An 18,447-nucleotide genomic window follows, 5' to 3' on the forward strand; every position below is an offset into this window, starting at 1 on the left:
CAATTGGTTTGATTTCTTTTGAAATCATGGGAAAATGAAAATGAACAATGTGGCAAGAAATGTCCGAAAAATTATTTTTAAAAATATAGAAATAAATACAATTAGAAAAAGTTGACAAGCAAAATATAATTAATAAATTATAAATTAATTATAAATTAATCAATTTAATAAATTTATATTATTTAAAATATATTATTCTATATTTAGAATTATGTTACAGAAAAAAAAATATTTTTTGCAATTTCTTAAGATTAGTTTCTGGTCAATTCTTGTTTTTTTTATTTATTTATTTATTTTTTTTAACTTTTTTTTGGCTATTTTAAGGTAATTGTCATGTAACTTTTATTTTACTACTTTCCTGCTATTTTTGGGGGCCGTTTCTTATTAAGTTGCTTATTGCCTTCGCTCCATGTTTTTAAAAGAAATCAAGCCAATTTGCTCAGGTTACAAAGGGTTAACAAAGCCAGCCGGCTTGCTGTTTCCCACCAGATTCAAAATAAACCCACCAATCAAAAATATTGTATGCGGTCAACCCATTAACTGTTAACCGATTAACATTAAACTGTTGACATCCATAATTATGATACATTTTAAAAAATTAGATCTGATAACTTTTATTTCTTTACAGAGCGGAGCCTGTTCTGTTGAGTTTCTATATGGACGCCACATGAAAGAGAAAAGACAGGAATTACATCACTGCCTTTGTCTTTGACAACATGGAGAAATATTTGTGTATTAGCCCTTCCCCGTTTTATCTTCTGAGCCCATTTCTTGTAAATTTGGCATTTGTCAAGTCGGGTTCAAAGGGAATTCAGACAGGCTCTCCCCTTCGTTCTCTCATCTGGTGTCGGCCCTGTCAGGATGAATCTATGTCAGAGTGGCAGCAACGCACATGGCAAAGGCCTTTAATATGATCAGAAAACAGCAGAAAATACTACAATATGGGCCATGTCTTCATCACCTTTGATATGGATGTCTGGGATCAAATGTGGTGGCTTTTATTTCAACATATGGTTACGGTTTTCGTCCTCTGTGTGCCTGTTTGCTACCGCAGATCCATTTCACTGTTTCACTCAATAATTCAGGATTCAAACAAAATAATTAATTGACCCCTCTTATGCAATGTGGATTTTCAAATATTCTGAGGTAAGAGATAAATAATTTATAAATATGCGGGGAAACTGTCACTGACAATGAACAATTTATCCATGTTTAATGTGTTTGGATAATTAAAGGAAAAGTATTTTTCCTTTACTCAATCATTGTCTTTGTCTACTTCAGGTCGCTCAGTGACTCAGTAAAGGCAGCTACACATATCAGTCATAAATACTGATAAAATATCTTAGTGTCAATTTAAAAAAAAAAAGTGCTTTGTTTGTTTTTGAGCTTTCAAACATTTTTAAGGAGCGTTGTTGCAAGTTACCTAAATGTCATTTTGGTGTTCTTCAGTCAGCAGAACCATGTTTGTAGTTTTGAGCGTAGTGGTAGCTAAAAGTGAACGAACACATCTTTTTGAACGACTCTTTTTAGTGACCAGTGTGAGCCTGTCGTTCTTGAATCTGTAACGTACCTAAACCAACACAGTCTCATCCCAAGTCGTCACATGTTGCAGCTTTGTCAGTGGACTTCTTTGTCTACATATTTAAGTTACAGGTTTCCTTGTGTGTCTAATGTTTTTGACACAACACGTTGTTATGTTTAGGCAACAAAAGCACGTGGCAACTAATGCTGACCATCAACAAACGCACGTGCTGGCACAGATGGTTAGGATTTGGAGAAGCAGGCACATTGTAAGGTGTAGAAAAACACCATCTCATACAGATGGAAGTGAAAACTGGACTCCAGCAATAAAGTCCGGGGTTTGTTGGACTCAACCACCGCCACTCCCGTTCGCCCTATAGGCACCCTCACGCTCCTTATATTGCATCGTTACAGCTGGCGTTTCAACCTGACGCCATCCTGCCATGTTTCAGACAGATGCGGCAGGTGCCATCTGGCCACTTGACAGCGTATAATAACACCGCAAACGGTTCTGTCGGGCTACATTCACACCTGGCGCCATCCAGTGGCATAACTGGTGATGCATTCAAGAGAAGTTTGGGCAGAAGTGTCAAATGTACTTTAACGGAGTGTCATGGAAAAAAATTATATCATGGTTAGTAGTCTTGCTCTCTCGTTTTTTTTCTGCCTAGCCATGACGAACCTCTGTCTGCTGCCTGTCCCGTTGCAGCATCTGTCTGCCCACCTACCATCTTCCACTCATCTACTTAAGTGCTCTTAAAGGGCTGGCAGCTACAGGCGCAGCGTTTCCTCCTCCTCATCGGGCCCCGATAGCAATCTATTATTAATCTGCGGCAGTGTATGCAGGTGCAGCTCCCACTGCCGTCTCCCAAATCCATTTAAGTAGGCTGCAGCTCCGGCCCGGTTAGGCTGACGCACAGCCCTTTGTAAAGGGAAAGAATGAAGAAGCGCTAATGCTAGGTGAGGTTTTTACGCACTGCACTCGAGGAGATACTGCAGGAGTGATGACGGTACACGTGTGCAAAATGAGTACGAGTTTGCATGTGTCTCTATGCATGTGTGCATCAGGCAGCGACAACTGCAGAGGCAGCAAAGTGTGAGATTCATGAAGAGCAAAGGGGAAGCTGACTGGATAATGGGTAAAAAGAGAAGGAAGGAGGAGGAGGAGGAGGAGGAGGAGGAGGAGGAGGAGGAGAGGGAAAATAAGAGATAGAGAGAGAGAGGCAAAGAGGGAGAGATACTGTAGTCCAACATAAAGGTCAGGCTAATGCCTCCCAGAGGAGGAGCTGACATTAGAGGCAGAATGTCTCCATAAATGCACTCTCTTTCTCTTGCTCTTCCTCCCCTATCTTCCTCCCTCCCTTTTTACGCCTTCTGTGATCTGACAGAGTGTGTGTGTGAGTGTGTGTGTGTGTGTGTGTTGCCGTATGATTTTGCTCATGAGAGCCTCATATAACCGATAGTCCGCTCTAACTGAGCCTGGACGAAAAGGACAGAGCAGCATGCTGAGAGCTTGTAGACATTCACTTTCTACTCTGCAGATCAGACACACCGCCTTGTTAAGCGCAGGTCTCACTAGACCTCTGGGCTTTGGGGAAGTCTACTGAAGACTCTGCGCTGACCCCACTAACCTTTGCCAGTTACGAACAGCCGGGGAACACCGAGGGCAAGATAAACGTACATAAAAGGTGCTGGAGCCAATTTGCGGCACGCCTTTTGTTCAATTTGCGCTCACAATCTGCCTGCAATTAGCGGCTGATTTGCAGAGGCAGCCGCGAATTACGTAATCAGCGCCTGGGACTGCCCTCCAGGTAAAATCTGCAAGTGCAGGAGCTCAGTGTGGAGTTCAGAGAAGAGGTTTATCTGAGATCGCCAAGCTCTGAGAGGAAATCACGCTGCACAGAAATACCCAGTAATGAAGTAAAAACAGTCTACAACATTTAATAAGGGCAGAGTTCAGCTTCACCAGAGTAAAACTGTGCACTCAACACTATAATTTATTTGTAAGTATTTATACCATTAATAAAAGAGGACTCATTAGATGAAAAAGGTGAGAACAGAGAGACAGAGAGCAGAATGGAGCACCAGAGGGTCGGAGCAGGGCAGGTGGAGGACGGAGATGGTGCTGATACGGATGATGTTTCAGTAGAATAAACAGGTAAATGTCCACTCTCAGGCGTCAGAAATGATCAGCTCTCACATGGGCTTTTTCATTGATGCATGCATAAAAAAATGTTCAAATTTGTATTAAAAGATAAACATAAAGCTATAACAATGCGACAATGATTGAAGAGAGAGAAAAAAAGCCAAGCTAGTACCGTTGCAATGTTACTGCGGAAAATGAGAAACGAATTTTATTGTATTAATAAATGCACTTTTTTTCCAACACTAGTTTGTTACAACACTAGTGCACATGCAAAATTACAATCTGGTTCATGACATGTGCACAACCAGCTGATTTTCTTCTTACTATGGTGCGTATGTTAGTGAATTAAAATCATTCTACATTGGCAGGCGTGTGGTTGCTATTTGCAATCAACATACGGCCACTTCTTTTGTATTATTTTGTCATTTACTGTAATTTTATTCTTCTTTACGACAGCTATTGCATGTCTGTCTATCCTGGAAGAGGGATCCCTCCTCAGTCGCTCTTCCTGAGGTTTCTACTGTGTTTTTTCCCCCATTAAAGGGTTTTTTAGGGGGAGGTTTTCTTAGTTTCTGTGAGGGTCTAAGGACAAAAGGATGTTGTTTTCTGTAAAGCCCTCTGAGGTAAATTGTGATTTGTGATAATGAGCTTTATGATTAAAATTGAACTAAAATTGAAATGAAATACAGAGTATATTTTTGAAAGATGCTAACAGTGACTACCTTCTAAAGAAACGTAGCTGTCTGGGTGTTATATAGCAGAATTTAGAATTAGTGTATAAAACTGTGCGAGTTTTAACTTTTCAAACTCTACATGTAAGAGTAAACTTTCTAGGATTGTGTCAATGCCAAGCAAGATAGTTGGCAAATCACAAAAGCCCTTTAGCCAACTTTTTACAGAAAGGACGAGGGAAAAAGCGAGGAGCATCTTGGCAGATTGCTCCCGTCCTATCTTCAGCCAGTTTGTGCTCCTGAGCTCTAGGAGGCGCTACAGAGCCTTCTAGCAACTAAAAATGTATTCAAAAAGGCCTTCATCCCAAGTGCCATCAATACTCTTAACTCAATAAAGCGACTGACGAGTTTTAAACCAAACACAGATGACTGCTGCTTGTCTGCTTTTTATGTGTGTCGTCTCCTGTGTCTGCTGAACTGAACACAAATTTCCAACCTGGTGGATAAAACAGATCTATCATTAACCTGGATTAATGCATACTGATTGTGAATGAGGCTGTTTTTAAATATGCACACACTGAGATTGTTCTTTTCTCCACCACAACCTTTATTTTAAAAACTCTTGTGTAATTTCTGCTTGCTCAGGATTTTTTCTACATAACTGGCCTTTGTGTATTGCCCAAACTTTAGTGATTCCTGCAGACTGCATCAAAAGGATTGTGCTCATGTTAGGCGTGCAAGCGCGAGTACCACTTACCTCCTCACTGTACTTGCTGACGTAAGAGTAGATCTCATTGAGAGCGCTGAGCATGTTAAACTCTGTGGAGTGGAGTCTGGCCTGTTCTGCCAAATAGGCATTCATGTCCTGGTCACTAATGGCTGGCAGCCGGTTGATGTCGGCGTAGTACCTGAAAATTCAGACAAACGGCATCACTTGCAAAGAATCACAGAGCGAATGTTATAGCTCAACTGAGCCCTAAATTCTTTATATAGTCAAATTTTTGAGCCATAACATCACTTTCACGAACAATGAATGCCTGCTTATAGTCGCTCACAAAAGGCTTTTACACGATGTGGTTGAGAAGTGAGGCAAGAAGAAAGAGAATTATGAATCAATTTCCCCAAAGACCCCAGATTTTACTGAAAGAGGATACAAAATAGATGTGGCAGAGGGGATCGGGATAGTGTACAAAGCCAGTTCCTACCTCTCTACCCAGCTCTTGTAATTGGGGATATCTTTAGCATAGAGCAGCTTATTGGACGGGGAGTCTTTGCCCAGGCGGTGCTCTGAAGTGGAGCAAGAATCCATAAAGGTCTGAGCTACTACAGACAGACAGGCATCCGTGATGCTGCTCTTATGGATGTCAAACACAAACTGCGGGTTCTTGATCACGTTCACCCAGAAACGCAATGGAAGGCTGGAAGACGGAGACAAAGGGAATAAGTAAGACACAAAAGAAGTCAGTGTTGAGTGAATTCTTTGAGATCAGCCAAGTTATGAAACTAAAAAAAAGATCCCCTGTACGATTTATTGAATATGACATTAGTTTTGTGTCTAAAAAAGGTCCTTACCAGTTGCTTTTCCACGTGTGACGTACGTCTGTGTCATGAATGCCATGTTTGTCTGCCTGCTCGTCCAGGAAGTCAAACATGTATTTGATGGCGAGGGGAAGGGTGCTCCCTCTGTGGACTGTACTGAACAACGTCTCAAAGAGATCGTCGACAAATTTTTGTAGAGTACCCTAGAGAAGGAGAGTATGTAGAGAAATATTAGCAATTCAGCTGCACCGAGACCCAAAAACACAGCGTGAATGAAGTTATGTCATAAAAATCTAAGATAACTCAGCATGTTTGTATGTATTGGAGGCAATTTTTTTTTCCAAGGATGGCAAAGGCATTAGGCGCCCCACTCTCCACCTGTTTGGCTAGTAAATGTTGCCTTCCTTGATTGGGTAGTTAGTCAAGCCAATTTTATTTATAGAGCCCATTATCACAAAACATGATTTGCCTCAGAGGGTTTTACAGCGTATGAAATCCCCTCTGCCCTTAGACCCTCACATCGCCTGAGGTTAGGTTTAGGACAGCGCAGTGGCTTTGGTTGGGGTGAGAATATTCTCATGTAACCAGACTTATCCCCATGGTGTGGACTCACTGCTTTAGAAAGGTCTGGAAGTGCCAAATATTATTCTGAATAAGGATAAAAATGCTTTGGATGGTTTGTGCTTATCGAAACGAAACACAATCCTCCTGGGCGGTGCTAAGCTCAGAATACCGCCATGATGCTCTTGCAAAAGAGCGTCCGAAGACAACACACACAGTGACAGGGCTAACTGTTGGCATCACATGGCTAACATTATCCAAGAATGATTAACGTGTTTGACAACAGAGTCAAGCCGTTTTGGTATTTGTGTGATTTTTGGACCGTTTAATGGCTTAATGCTGCCTCTGTGGTAGTGGTGGTATTGGTATTGTGGTATTGTAATATTTCACCTTTAAATAATAAATGCAATAACAGATCCGTATTTTAGGTTTACAGACTTCTGACTAATTCTGTATCATTTTCTGTTTCCTAAGCCCTGATGGTCTGTGCATTCTTTTAGATTGTGAAAGTTGATTTTTTTCTATGTTTATGTTTTTTCTATATTCACATATCTTCTATCTTTATATTTATTTATTTATTTTTATGATATTTGATCATGTTTGTTCAGTCTGTGCACATCGACTGTCTTCCTGCCGTCTGGAGTTATTTATACAAGGTGGCCAAAAATTTACCAGCAGCCTGCTGATGCGAATTCTCTCTTTTTCTCAGACTTATAGCCTACATCTGGTGGGTCAGACTAAACTAAGTAAGCCAGTCAGAGGCAGAATAATGCTTTCACTTTCTCAAGAAAAATACATTTGCGTATGAGTGAATATTGTACCTTGGTAGCGAGCAGCCTGGTCAGATAAATCTCAGAGACCATCTTGCTACCGCGGTCTCCTTCCTTCTGGTCTCCGTGTTCGTGGTTCTTCACCAGGTGCCACACCTTCACGCCACTTTCTAGATCAGGCGTGATCATGGGAGCACGTGAGCGGAGGCTGTCGGGACTGCCCGTGTAGCGGAATGAAGAATCTGTCCAGGAAAGAAAAAAAAGATACAGAATTATCAGTAATCCTAAATGACTGTGATTACAAAAGCTTCCCCCTAGGTGCAACATCATGTAAATGAAGCACTCGCACCTACAACAGCACGCCCACACACACACACACACACACACACACACACACACACACACACACACACACACACACACACACACACACACACACACAGAGAGCTGCTCTCTCATTCCCATTACAAAGCCGAAACTTCTGTGCTCCCATCCCGCTCTGTGCTGTGCTGTAAAGGAAATTGCAGTGGTGGATAATTTCATAGAACAGCAAAGTAATGAAAGGGAGGGGACGTTGTGGTCCCTGGCATTGATTTGCACCGGCCTTCCTGAAACTGGAATCCTAGATGACACACAAGACCTTGCCACCCATTTATCTTATTACGTGCATTGTGCAGGACTGAGGTGTTTACAAAATGCTACATTTTTATTCCTTCTTCTCTCTCTGTCATGAATAATTTGATAGTTGTTTGCTTTTTTCTCGTTCTACACTCATTCATTTTCTCTGTACATAATCCCTGCCTTGCTGACTGAGACAAGGTTGTGCCTGGCTCCTCTTAAAAGCACTCATAATTGGCTCTTCCCTGCCACATTGTACCGACGCCACGTTAAAAACGTCCCTGTCACACTCTAATCAATGCATCAAAAGACGCCTAATTTGTTAAGCGCCGCAGCCACCCTCCTTCATCCATACATCGTCTCTGCTCCTGCCTCCTTGCTCTTCACTCGCTTCTGAATGATGCTGCTTTCACGTTCCCTAATTAGTCGACATCTACTCCTGGCAGCCGGCTCTCTGGAGATTCAGGATCTGAAGATCTCAATGAGGATCTCTTGGACCCGTCTTCAAAGGCGGAGATGAACAACAAAGGGTTTTTTTTTTTTTTTTTTTGCTGCCACTTACACCTTTCAAATAAGACCAACCTACACCTCTGGAGTGGCCTCTAGGGAGTATGTTTAAATTGGGGTTGAATATACCTATGTGCAGCGTGGACTGAGGTCCCAAATCCCATCTTAATCCAGTCACTGGTTTTTACTGCTCTGGTATTTCCTCGTCCCCCTCATCCTTCCGATGCCTTTTCCCAACTCCCCCAACACTAAGCAGCGACCCGCAGCCGCAGCTCTCTCCTGCTGCAGAGAGGGTCACTCCTGGACACACTCAGGCGGTAGGGGAGTGTGTTCTGGCTGATTTTAAAGGTTGGGGGGAGTGGGGGGTGGAGGGGTGTAAATTGAGTCAAGATGCTAAGTGTTGAACGTGAAATTGGTATGAATCCATCAGCAGGTGTCGAGGTGCAGCTGTGCCTGCTGTGCCAACCCATGATTGATGAGGGATGGGCACACGCCAGCACCGACAGAGCCTCTGCTTTCCATGCCTTGCACGTCCAACTCTGTTGCTCGAGCACTCAAATGCACACACCAAAAAAAAAAGGTAAAAGAAGGATGCGAGTGAGTGCAGCCTCTCAGCATCTCATTGGAATTTCATGATAGATTAAAAAATCCCTTGTGACTGAGATATTTGAGACTATGTAGGTGTAAAACACCAGAAGCAGGGGACAAATTCAGCTACAATATTAAAATAACCACAAAATGCAGATAAGAGCCCCTCACTTGTAGTTATACCTATTTACTTTCCTCCTCCATTATCTGCTTGAAGATCCAGTGTGTAAGATTTATGGGGATTTTGTTGGTATCTAGCAGTGAGGATTGCAGATTGCAGTCAGCTCCCAGTTAGAATTCCTTCAGGGTTCATTGATCCGGAGGTTTTAACCAGGAGCCAGATTATCTGCAGAGGTCTCCAGTGTTTCTCCAATGCTGTTTGGTTCATTGGAGACATGCCAGTAGCCCAGCATCTGGTAATGTGTGCTCACCTTTTCTCCCTCACAACTTAAGATCAAGATGTTCAGGAGGTTTTTACCAGAGGCTGAATTAACCACAGAGGTCTCCCCCTCTCCAAAACAAACAGAATTAACCATTTAAACAGGTAAAAATGCTGCATAAAGCAGTTTCACATTAAAAAAAATATTAAAATGTGTGTTTTTTCTGACACGGCTTACGCAGAGGGGTTGCTCTACAGTGGCCGAAGCAAAAAACACAAATGGCCCTATTAACCCTTTGAAACCTGGAACAACACCACTTTTCTTGTGCTACTTACAGATGCCTTTCACAGGTATTTAAACCTTTGAACCCTGAGTAAATTGGTGTGATTTCTCTCAAAAACATGGGAAAAAAGAAAATGAGCAACTTGGTAAGAAATAACCCACAGCTTCCAAGATACAAGTGGAAGATTTGGGAAAAACAGCTAGGGAAAAATATATTTATAATTATCACAATTACATATTTAAAATTATTGAAGAGTTTTTTTTATTTTTATTAACATCCTTTTTTTCCTTTTTTTCTATTTTTGTTTTTTTTGGGGGGGGGTTGTCGTTCTTTGTTTTTTTGTTGTTAATATATTTTACTAATTTTCAGTATTTTTTTCTTTTTTTTAATTTATACATTTCTTGCTGATTTTTGGATAATTTCTTCTTCCATTACTCGTTACCTTCTTCCCATGTATTTGAAAGAGATCAACCCAATTTGCTCAGGTTTAAAGGGGTTAAACAAGCTTTTGGTTCGTCTGCTCTGGGCAACTGTAGAAACATGGTGGTGAAACATGGACGACATAAACGAGGACCCGCTCTCTATGTAGATATAAACATCTTATTCTAAAGTAACAAAAATAAGACTACTCTTATTTTCAGGTGATTATACACTTAAGGAAACATACTTATTATATTATATTCCATTTTTGCCAATATATATCCCCCTTAATCCTACACACTGTATATTTAAAAGAGAGTATTAACTGAGTGTACTTTAATCTTCATAAGTAACCATCTGTTTATAGCAAATATTGCTCCACATTATTTCACATGCACTGAGGATAAAGGTTTTTTTCACTCAAAGTATCCACAGGTATAAGTCTTAATTGCTTGGAGGGATAAGGATGCTGTTAGCTTTTTTTGTTTGAGTTAGGCAGACTAAAGGCAGTGTTCACTTTCTATCCCAAATCCTGATAATTGGCCATGCTCACTTATCTTTTTCTGTTTGTGTGAAGTATCATTCACACAGAATAATTAGCAATCACAAGTTGCCTGGTGCTGCTGTGTGTGTGTGTTTGGCATGCAACCAAATTTGGCACCCTGCAGCACAAACTACAAGCACATCTGAAGTATGTTGGTTTGCATGCATGTGTGTAAAAAGGATACTGCACATGCTGTGTGCATGTGTGGGTGCTAGCGTGCAGGCAACTGGTTGCCCATTGTGTCCTACACAGAATGCACCGTCATTATAAAAACATTACAGCTTTAAAATGAAACAATGGCTATCTCTCTCTAACCCTCCCCTCTTCTTCATCTTTTTCTCTCTCTAGTCTTTCCATTATTGTACCATCCAGCAGAGTTTGGACCTGAACTGTAAAGCAAACTGCAGCACACACAGTTGGAGAGAGAAAAAGGCTGCGAAAAAAACCCTCTGCAGCAGAGGAGAGCAGCTCCAAACAGAGCTGACCATGGCTTTGGGGAGAGTGGATTTGGCTTTGTTCATATGTGAAACAACTAATATAAAAAACATTCTGATGTATCTGTGAGGCAACAAGAGCAACACAATTACATTTGCATGGAATTAGCAGCTGATTAACTGTTGAATCAGCATGCAAATATGTACATAAATACATGCTGTATGGCAGGGATACTCAACTTGCTTTGCCGGGGGCCACTTTTTGCAAGATGACTGGAGGCCAGGGGCCAGTTATTAAACAAACATCAATAACTTATATCTAAATAATTAGCCCGGACCTCGGTTGGGGTTTTTATTGGTTTAACAAGCTCTATTTTGGGGCTTTTATGCACACTGGCACCTTATTTACATCCATGTCTGTCCATACTCATATGTAGCCATGAAAGTTTACAATGCTTCAAATATGGATGTTGTTGCAAAGAAGCTTAAAATTCTAAAACAAGGATGCTTCAAACACATCTTCAGCGTGGCAGCACAGAAGATCTAAACAATCAGCACAGTCTCACAGCAGGAACCCAAGATAAGTGTCACCAATTCAATATCTGACCAAATGTCTCCCCTTCTGTTTCTAAGTCCTGACATAGACTATGGCTATAAAAGTATTTGTTGCAAAACATTATGATGGATATAAACATCATCACTTAATTTCATCTTATTAGACATTTGTGTGAAATTTTGCCAAAGTTAATGTATAATGTCTTAAGTTATTGCCCAAAACATGTTTTGTGAAATCACACAGTCTTTGACTATTGAAACACCAAACTTTAATCGCTTCATCCTTAAGTCCAAGTGGACATTTTTGCCAAATTTGAAGAAATTCCCTCATGATGTTCCTGATATATTGCACACATGAGAATGGGACAGACATGAGGTCACAGGGAATGTGACCTTTGACCTAAATCTAATCAATTCATGCCCAAATCCAGGTGAACGTTTCCCTCAAGATGTTCCTGAGATATCATGCTCACTAGAATTGCACAGGTGTGAGGTCACAGATACCTTTGAGCACCAAAATCTGATCAGTACATCCTTGAGTCCAAGTGGATGTTTGTGCCAAATTTGAAGAAATTGCATAAGGCGTTATTGGGATATCGCATTCATGAGAATGGGACAGGGATTAGGTCACAGTGAACATTGAGCATCAAAACTCAGTTAAAAAAATGGACGTTTGTGCCAAATGTAATTCTACGAGATTGGGACAGATGTGTGGTCACAGTAACCTTTACCTTTGACGACCAAAATATAATCAGTTCGTCCTTGAGTCCGGGTGGCCGTTTGTGAAACTTTTTGAGGAAATTCTCTCAAGGCGTTCTTATGATGTCACACTTATAAAAATGGGGCGGATAGGGGAAAACCCGAAACATAGTGGCTCTGGCCACGGCTGTTACCAGTGCAGAGACTTCCAGTGTGAATCAATTTATTTTCATTGTAAATTATAAAATGATCAGCAGGTAACCCAGCACCCTACCGGGCTGCAATTTGTGTATCACTGAGGTATGGCATACTGCAATTAGAGTAATCAATGTCACAACAAGGGCATGAAAAAGTCTACTGACTCACCATATCTGCTGATGGAGGTGCGGGATATGCTGGCTGAGGAAGGGATGTTGTATGATGAGGTCTGTTTGGGCACCAAAGCCACGACGCAGCGGTCTGACACCTGTGTGAAGAGACACACACAACGTGAAACAGCTGCTATCACATATTCAAAACAGGGTTTTTATCCAACTAAACTAGTTTTCCTAAAGCTCTTTATGTTATAGCAAAATGTAAGGCACTTGGTGGATAATCCTTTAAACAAAACATATCCCCAGCCCCTACGCAACCCCTCCCTTTCCCGTCTTATCTGTGCTCCCTGCTGTTTACTACCACAGCCCCGTGGCTTTCTTTCAGCAGAGCAGAGTGCTGTGGCTGCATGATGGCTGTACTCAACATGACTGTCATTGTCATCCCCTTCACAAACATTAGAGGCATGATGTAAGCTTTGGAGCTGGGATAAGATGCTAAGAGGGAGTGAGAGAGAGGGAGAGGAAAAGAGAAAGAAGAGACTGTCAGAAAGAGAGAGCAGAACGCTGAATGTCTCATCTTGTGTACACTTTGCACCCTTAAAGAAAATGGGGTGCGCAGGTATAATAATAGCATTAGAGCAGCACGGAGTCAGAGTCAAAGAGGGAGACGAAGAAAAGACGCTGTGCAAAAGATGGCGGTGCGTCGCGAATAAGAGGCAGACACTGAGGTTTATCCTTTTTCCCCTCAGTGGTTTATATTTACAAAGAGCTCCTGGCCCCGTGTGATGTGCTACAGTCACTTCAGATAAGCTGCGAAAAACAGATGAAAATGACATCCGAAAGGATGGTTTTAAAATCTGTTTTGAAGACACCCGTTAAATAAGTATTTCACATAAATTAGACCGTCTCTACAGTAAAAAGACACAAATACTTTTGAAACTGGTGTTACATGACCAGAGAAATCAATCAAATTGTATTTATATAGCACCTTTCAAACAAATCAAATGCAATTCAAAGTGCTTTACAGTTTGATTGAAGAAACAAAAACAAGAACATATGAAATAAGCAACAATGGATATTAAAAAATAGATCTTAAAAAAAAAAAGACTAAGGGTAAGTACAAACCATTCTTTTGCTCAAGAGGTAGAAAACCTACGACTACCACAATACTTCGCCCCCCGCTGTGGGGTGACGTAATGTGGACTTTTTGGAGTGAAACAAAAGCAGCCGGCCAGATTTCAAATAACAGGTGAACATCAAGCGAAACGTGTTTCTGAAAACGTTTGAGGCGAGATAGACAACTCAGAATCTTGGCTTGTATTTGCTTAGTTTTACTGTTTTATCTCCATTTCAGCTTGTTTTCACTGTGCAGCAAGCAGTCTGGCACCCACTTCCTGTTTTCAAACTCTCGCCATTACAGTGAAACTGGGCATTAAAATACGTTTCTGAAATAAAATACGTTTGATATGATTTCAGTCCGAGTTTGAGAGACGGACAGAGGGGCGGGTGTTTCTCTTGATCAGCTGTTACTCTATGAGGCCGCAAAAATGCCAAAGTACAGAATGTAGTTTGGGCAACAGCCCCAAGAACCAGCGAAACTCCACCAAATGACGTAAATCACATCATTTAGAGGAGTTTCGCCATGAGGGTAGGAGGGACATCTAGGCACTGTTAGATAAATGAAAGTCTACCACCGTTCATCTACACATACACACACTGTTTTGATACTAAGCTAGTATCTATCTAATATCTGATAATATGTTGAAATATCCCTTTAACAGCAATCCTTCATTAGTCTAACACTTTAATTAATTAATCATGAAACGGCAACTTAACTGAGATTAATCTTTAAAATGCTGCTGCTGTTAGAACACCATAACATCACATTTTACAAAAATGCAAAACACAGAGAACAAAACTTGTTCTCTTCCGAAAGCCAAAACAACAAACAGCTTGTTGGCTGGCATTTGCAGCCCACCCTGAGGAGGGATTTCTGCTTCAGACCCGATGAAGAAAAACTGATGAGCCTCCAGTGGAGAAATAAACAAAAGACAAATGCCAGGCTCCAAAAGGAATACCTCAAAGAATCTATAGAAAAACAGAAAAGTCTTCTTTTCATTTGCTTTTGCAGGAATGGGCTCCTTTCCATGCCTTGTTGGGGAATAATCTAGTGGATGCTGGGAAGGACGTTTACAGAGTCACTTCTTGCTCTCTAGAGCCAGCCGCCTCTCATCCTCACCCCTTTTCTCCCGCTCTTCCCAAACTAATCTCGGCTGCACTATTAGTTGGAGTTGCCATCTGGCCTCTACTGGCCTCGCTGGAGAGACACTCGAAACTGGGGATGAAATCTGGAGGAATCCTCTTAAAAACACGCAGCTCCTGCTTCTTGGAGGGAAATGAAAAATGCTCCCCCTCTAACCCCCAACCTCCTATCCACGACCGGCATCTTTGACCTTTCTCTCTCTCTCACCTCACCTCCTTCTCATTTGTCTCCGCTTTCCTAAAATTTTTCCGGCCCTCTCCATCCTCTCGGCTGACTGATGAACTCCAACACGCTAACAGTGCAGACTTCCGTGAAGTTTTCCACCGCTATTCCTGTGATACATTTTCTCTGGGGAGCATGAAATAGCTTCTCTGTCCCCCACCTTTCCTTTTACGCCTCCCTCCATCCCTCTCTCTTTCTCTCTGCTTTTTATGGCTGACAGAGAGGCTACAGCAGAGATGGGTCCTTGTGATAGAGTAAATGATTGAAGGCGTGCAGATTCGCCCTTCAGGGATAATCCAGTGTGGGGCTGATAGTGGGCAGGTGTGATAAGGGCTGTGGGCCCTGCCTGTGATAAGACCTTCCATTAGACAGCGCAGAGCCGACCAGACGGCAGAGTGTGGTCAGCCTCTATCTTTCTTTTCTCAGCCCTCCCCAAATAACCCGCAGCCCTGGTCCTGGCCTGTTTCCCCTGAGCGTCCCGTCTCTCCTGGACTCATGCCCCAAAATCATGATGCTTATCAAAGCTGTCGACTCTGCCCAGCAGCTTGGAAACACAGAGCCTGTGCACACAAGCACTTCTTGTTAGGAAGGACGAAATGTGAGATGGGACATTATGTGTAAATATGATTTGGACGTCAAAAAGAATCTTCTGAAGAGTTAAATAACAATTTAAAGGTCTTTCTAATGGAATTTAAGTTCGGTTTTAACATAAAGTGGATGCAACCACTGTTACATGACCAACTGGTTTGTGGACTCGAAGAGTCATACTGTCATATTGCCATACGATGAATCAATCATATTTTGTAGATATAGCACCTTTCAAACAAATCAATGCATTTTAATGACCTTTTCAATTTGATGGTAGAAACAAAAACAAGAACAACATAGGAAATAAGCAAAAACAGATCTTAAAAAGGGGATCTAAAATTGTGACAGTAAGACACTACTTAAAAGTCAGACAACACAGATAGGCTTTTACGTTTAAAAGAATCAATATTTCGGGGTGCCCAGTAGCTCAGTTTGCAGAGCACGCGCCCCATGTACAGAGGCTACGTGCTCGCCGCAGCAGCCGCAGGTTAGATTCCAGCCTCGGCCCTTTGCTGCATGCTGTCCCCTTTTTATCCCCCTTTCATGCTTGATCTGTCCTATCAAATAAAGGCAAAAAGCCCCCTCAAAATAATAATATATAGAAAAATACCCAACAGTACCAATAGCGGGCCTCTATGCAGTCCAACCCTCGATCCTCTACAACTCCAACATCTTGCCCAAATATGGTCACTTCTGGCTCTAAAAAACCAAGATGGTGACGTACATAATGCTGAACTCGAGACTTCAAAACGGGAGTCCATAGACTTATGGGTAACATCACTGCAGCTACATCCATTATTCTTACAGTCTATGTTACTGACTTGCTTTTGAAGCCAGCTTCAAGTGGCCATTCGAGGAACAGCACATCTAAGCACTCCATTTACTTCATTTTTTAAACCCCAGAGTTTGCTGCTCAGTTTTCAGTCAATGAAATGTGTCACTGAAGAATCAGTGTGAGTTTTTACCAATACTGCTCTTGTTGCTATTGGAGATATGACTCAGGGTGTAGCAGCAGTATTCATCAAACATGTCTCTAAAATATTTACTCAATATTCTTCCTCTTCAAACCTTCATATTCCCACCTGTCTGAGATTTGTATTCAGAGACAGAATGGGGACCAGCGAGCCAAGACAGCCAGAGCACTGGATTCATGAACACACAGCAATGTGGTAGTATCTAGTTTGTCTGGGACTGTTGAAAATAGCCCAAAATGCCCCCAAGTGATGTCTGCAGGGTGGGTAACAGGATCTAGCTGGCAGGCTCTCCTGGTGTGGTCATCACTGTCTGCTCTCCCTGTTCCTTCACCGCAGAGCGGAGGACAGACGGAGGTCACCAGGCAGCAGGGGATGGAAGTTTCCAAAACTGACTTTTTATTTTGACGCAGTCTCAGCAAGACTGACAGAGAGTGCTGCAGTCTGCCTTTTACTGTCACTTATCTGCACATTAGGAATAATATTCCAGACAAAACACACACACTGCCCATGTGTACCCAAATATTAATATGCTGGAACAGCCACAGTCCACCTGTCATAAATCAACACTTTGTCAAACGTCATTAATGTAATTACTCACGCAGCGCCTTGCTGAAAACAGCACGGGCTTACTTGCAATTTGAATGATCATAAATAACAACAGCAGTCTGATGACTTCAGTTCATAATAATGTCCTGTTTACGGTTAATGCTGCCCTCTCTCCGAAGTGACTGGAGCCTGTAAGATGGAGCGGGGTGAGCGCTAACATCTCTCATGATGACAGAGATGGGGGAGGTGGAGAAGAAAGAAGGTGTGATGAAACACTTTCCTTTGACGGGGTTGGAAGATTAAACAACAAAAAGATCAAAATCAGCAATCAGCCCAAAAAAAACTCACCAATCTTATAAATCTTTTATCTAAACTCCCTGTTTGTCTGCATACAAGCGTGTGAAATGTGGGTTTGTGCTGTATGTGTGTGTGCTTCTATCTCCTGTCTTAATCTATGCAAAAAAGACAAAAAAAAAATACAGAAATAGAGTGGGGTGGGAGGATGGGAGTTTAGTCCCCTGACTGTCAATGCCAAGATGTTGAATACAGATTCTTTTTAAATTCGTGCATTTATGTTTTTAATTCTGGTGTAACAGAGAGCTGGGAAGGTGTGCATTTCCATATCCAGGTTATGTAAACCATTATTTCCCATGTGGCAGGGTAAATAGCCAATGGGGTTTCTTGGGATGCTGTGTGCCCTATGAATTTTAATGGCGCTTTCTGGTCGCCGTGTCGCTGCTGTGGGAGAATTAGAAGACTCAAGGTGATGCCCGATCTCACTCTGCATATCTCAGACCCCTTCCTTTTTTTTCCTCATCCCATTTTTTTCCTTCAGTCTCTTTTCCCCTCACTCTGGGGCCTAATGAGCTGTGCTCCCTTGTTGTGATAGGCGGCCAGATGTGCTGTCGCAGCTGCCAATGCGATGGCTCGGCGTGTGACGCAAACACACACAAACTCACACACGGGGGCCATTGCCAGCTCATCAAAATGGTAACGATGCACAAGTGTCTCTGTTGTCCCGGCCTACTCTCATCTCTCATACCACCGACTGCCCTGTTCCTTCTCCCGCTCTTCCTCTTCTCCACGTTGCCCCACTGGCATCTCCTCTGAAGCTGCACAGTGTCGGGCCTTACGTTCTGCGGAGGGACCCTTAGATGCGTGATCAATAGCGGCTCTCAGATCTGCTAGAAGCGAAGCGACCACACATGTGTTACCGCGTGCCCCGTAGCATCTCCCTTGGCTAACGATGGCAGACAGTCGCAAAGAATTGCAAAAAACAACAACAGAGGGGGCCATTATGGTGT

General features: G+C 42.1%; 1 protein-coding gene across 2 annotated transcripts in view; it reads right to left on the minus strand.

Moving 5' to 3' along the window:
- Positions 1 to 18,447, minus strand: part of plxna2 (plexin A2) — a 281,745-nt gene that overhangs the window by 5,855 nt on the left and 257,443 nt on the right. For both annotated transcript variants that reach the window (XM_088081848.1, XM_088081847.1), the window contains exons 27-31: positions 12,603 to 12,702; positions 7,260 to 7,450; positions 5,911 to 6,080; positions 5,544 to 5,756; positions 5,096 to 5,246 (exon numbers count right to left, since the gene is read on the minus strand). In XM_088081848.1, the coding sequence (XP_087937974.1) occupies positions 5,096 to 5,246; positions 5,544 to 5,756; positions 5,911 to 6,080; positions 7,260 to 7,450; positions 12,603 to 12,702 (825 nt within the window). The remainder of the gene's footprint in view (positions 1 to 5,095; positions 5,247 to 5,543; positions 5,757 to 5,910; positions 6,081 to 7,259; positions 7,451 to 12,602; positions 12,703 to 18,447) is intronic.

Source organism: Plectropomus leopardus, chromosome 9, assembly GCF_026936395.1.
Source record: "Plectropomus leopardus strain MGB_pleo_1.0 chromosome 9, ASM2693639v1, whole genome shotgun sequence".
Taxonomy (NCBI): Eukaryota; Metazoa; Chordata; class Actinopteri; order Perciformes; family Serranidae; genus Plectropomus; species Plectropomus leopardus.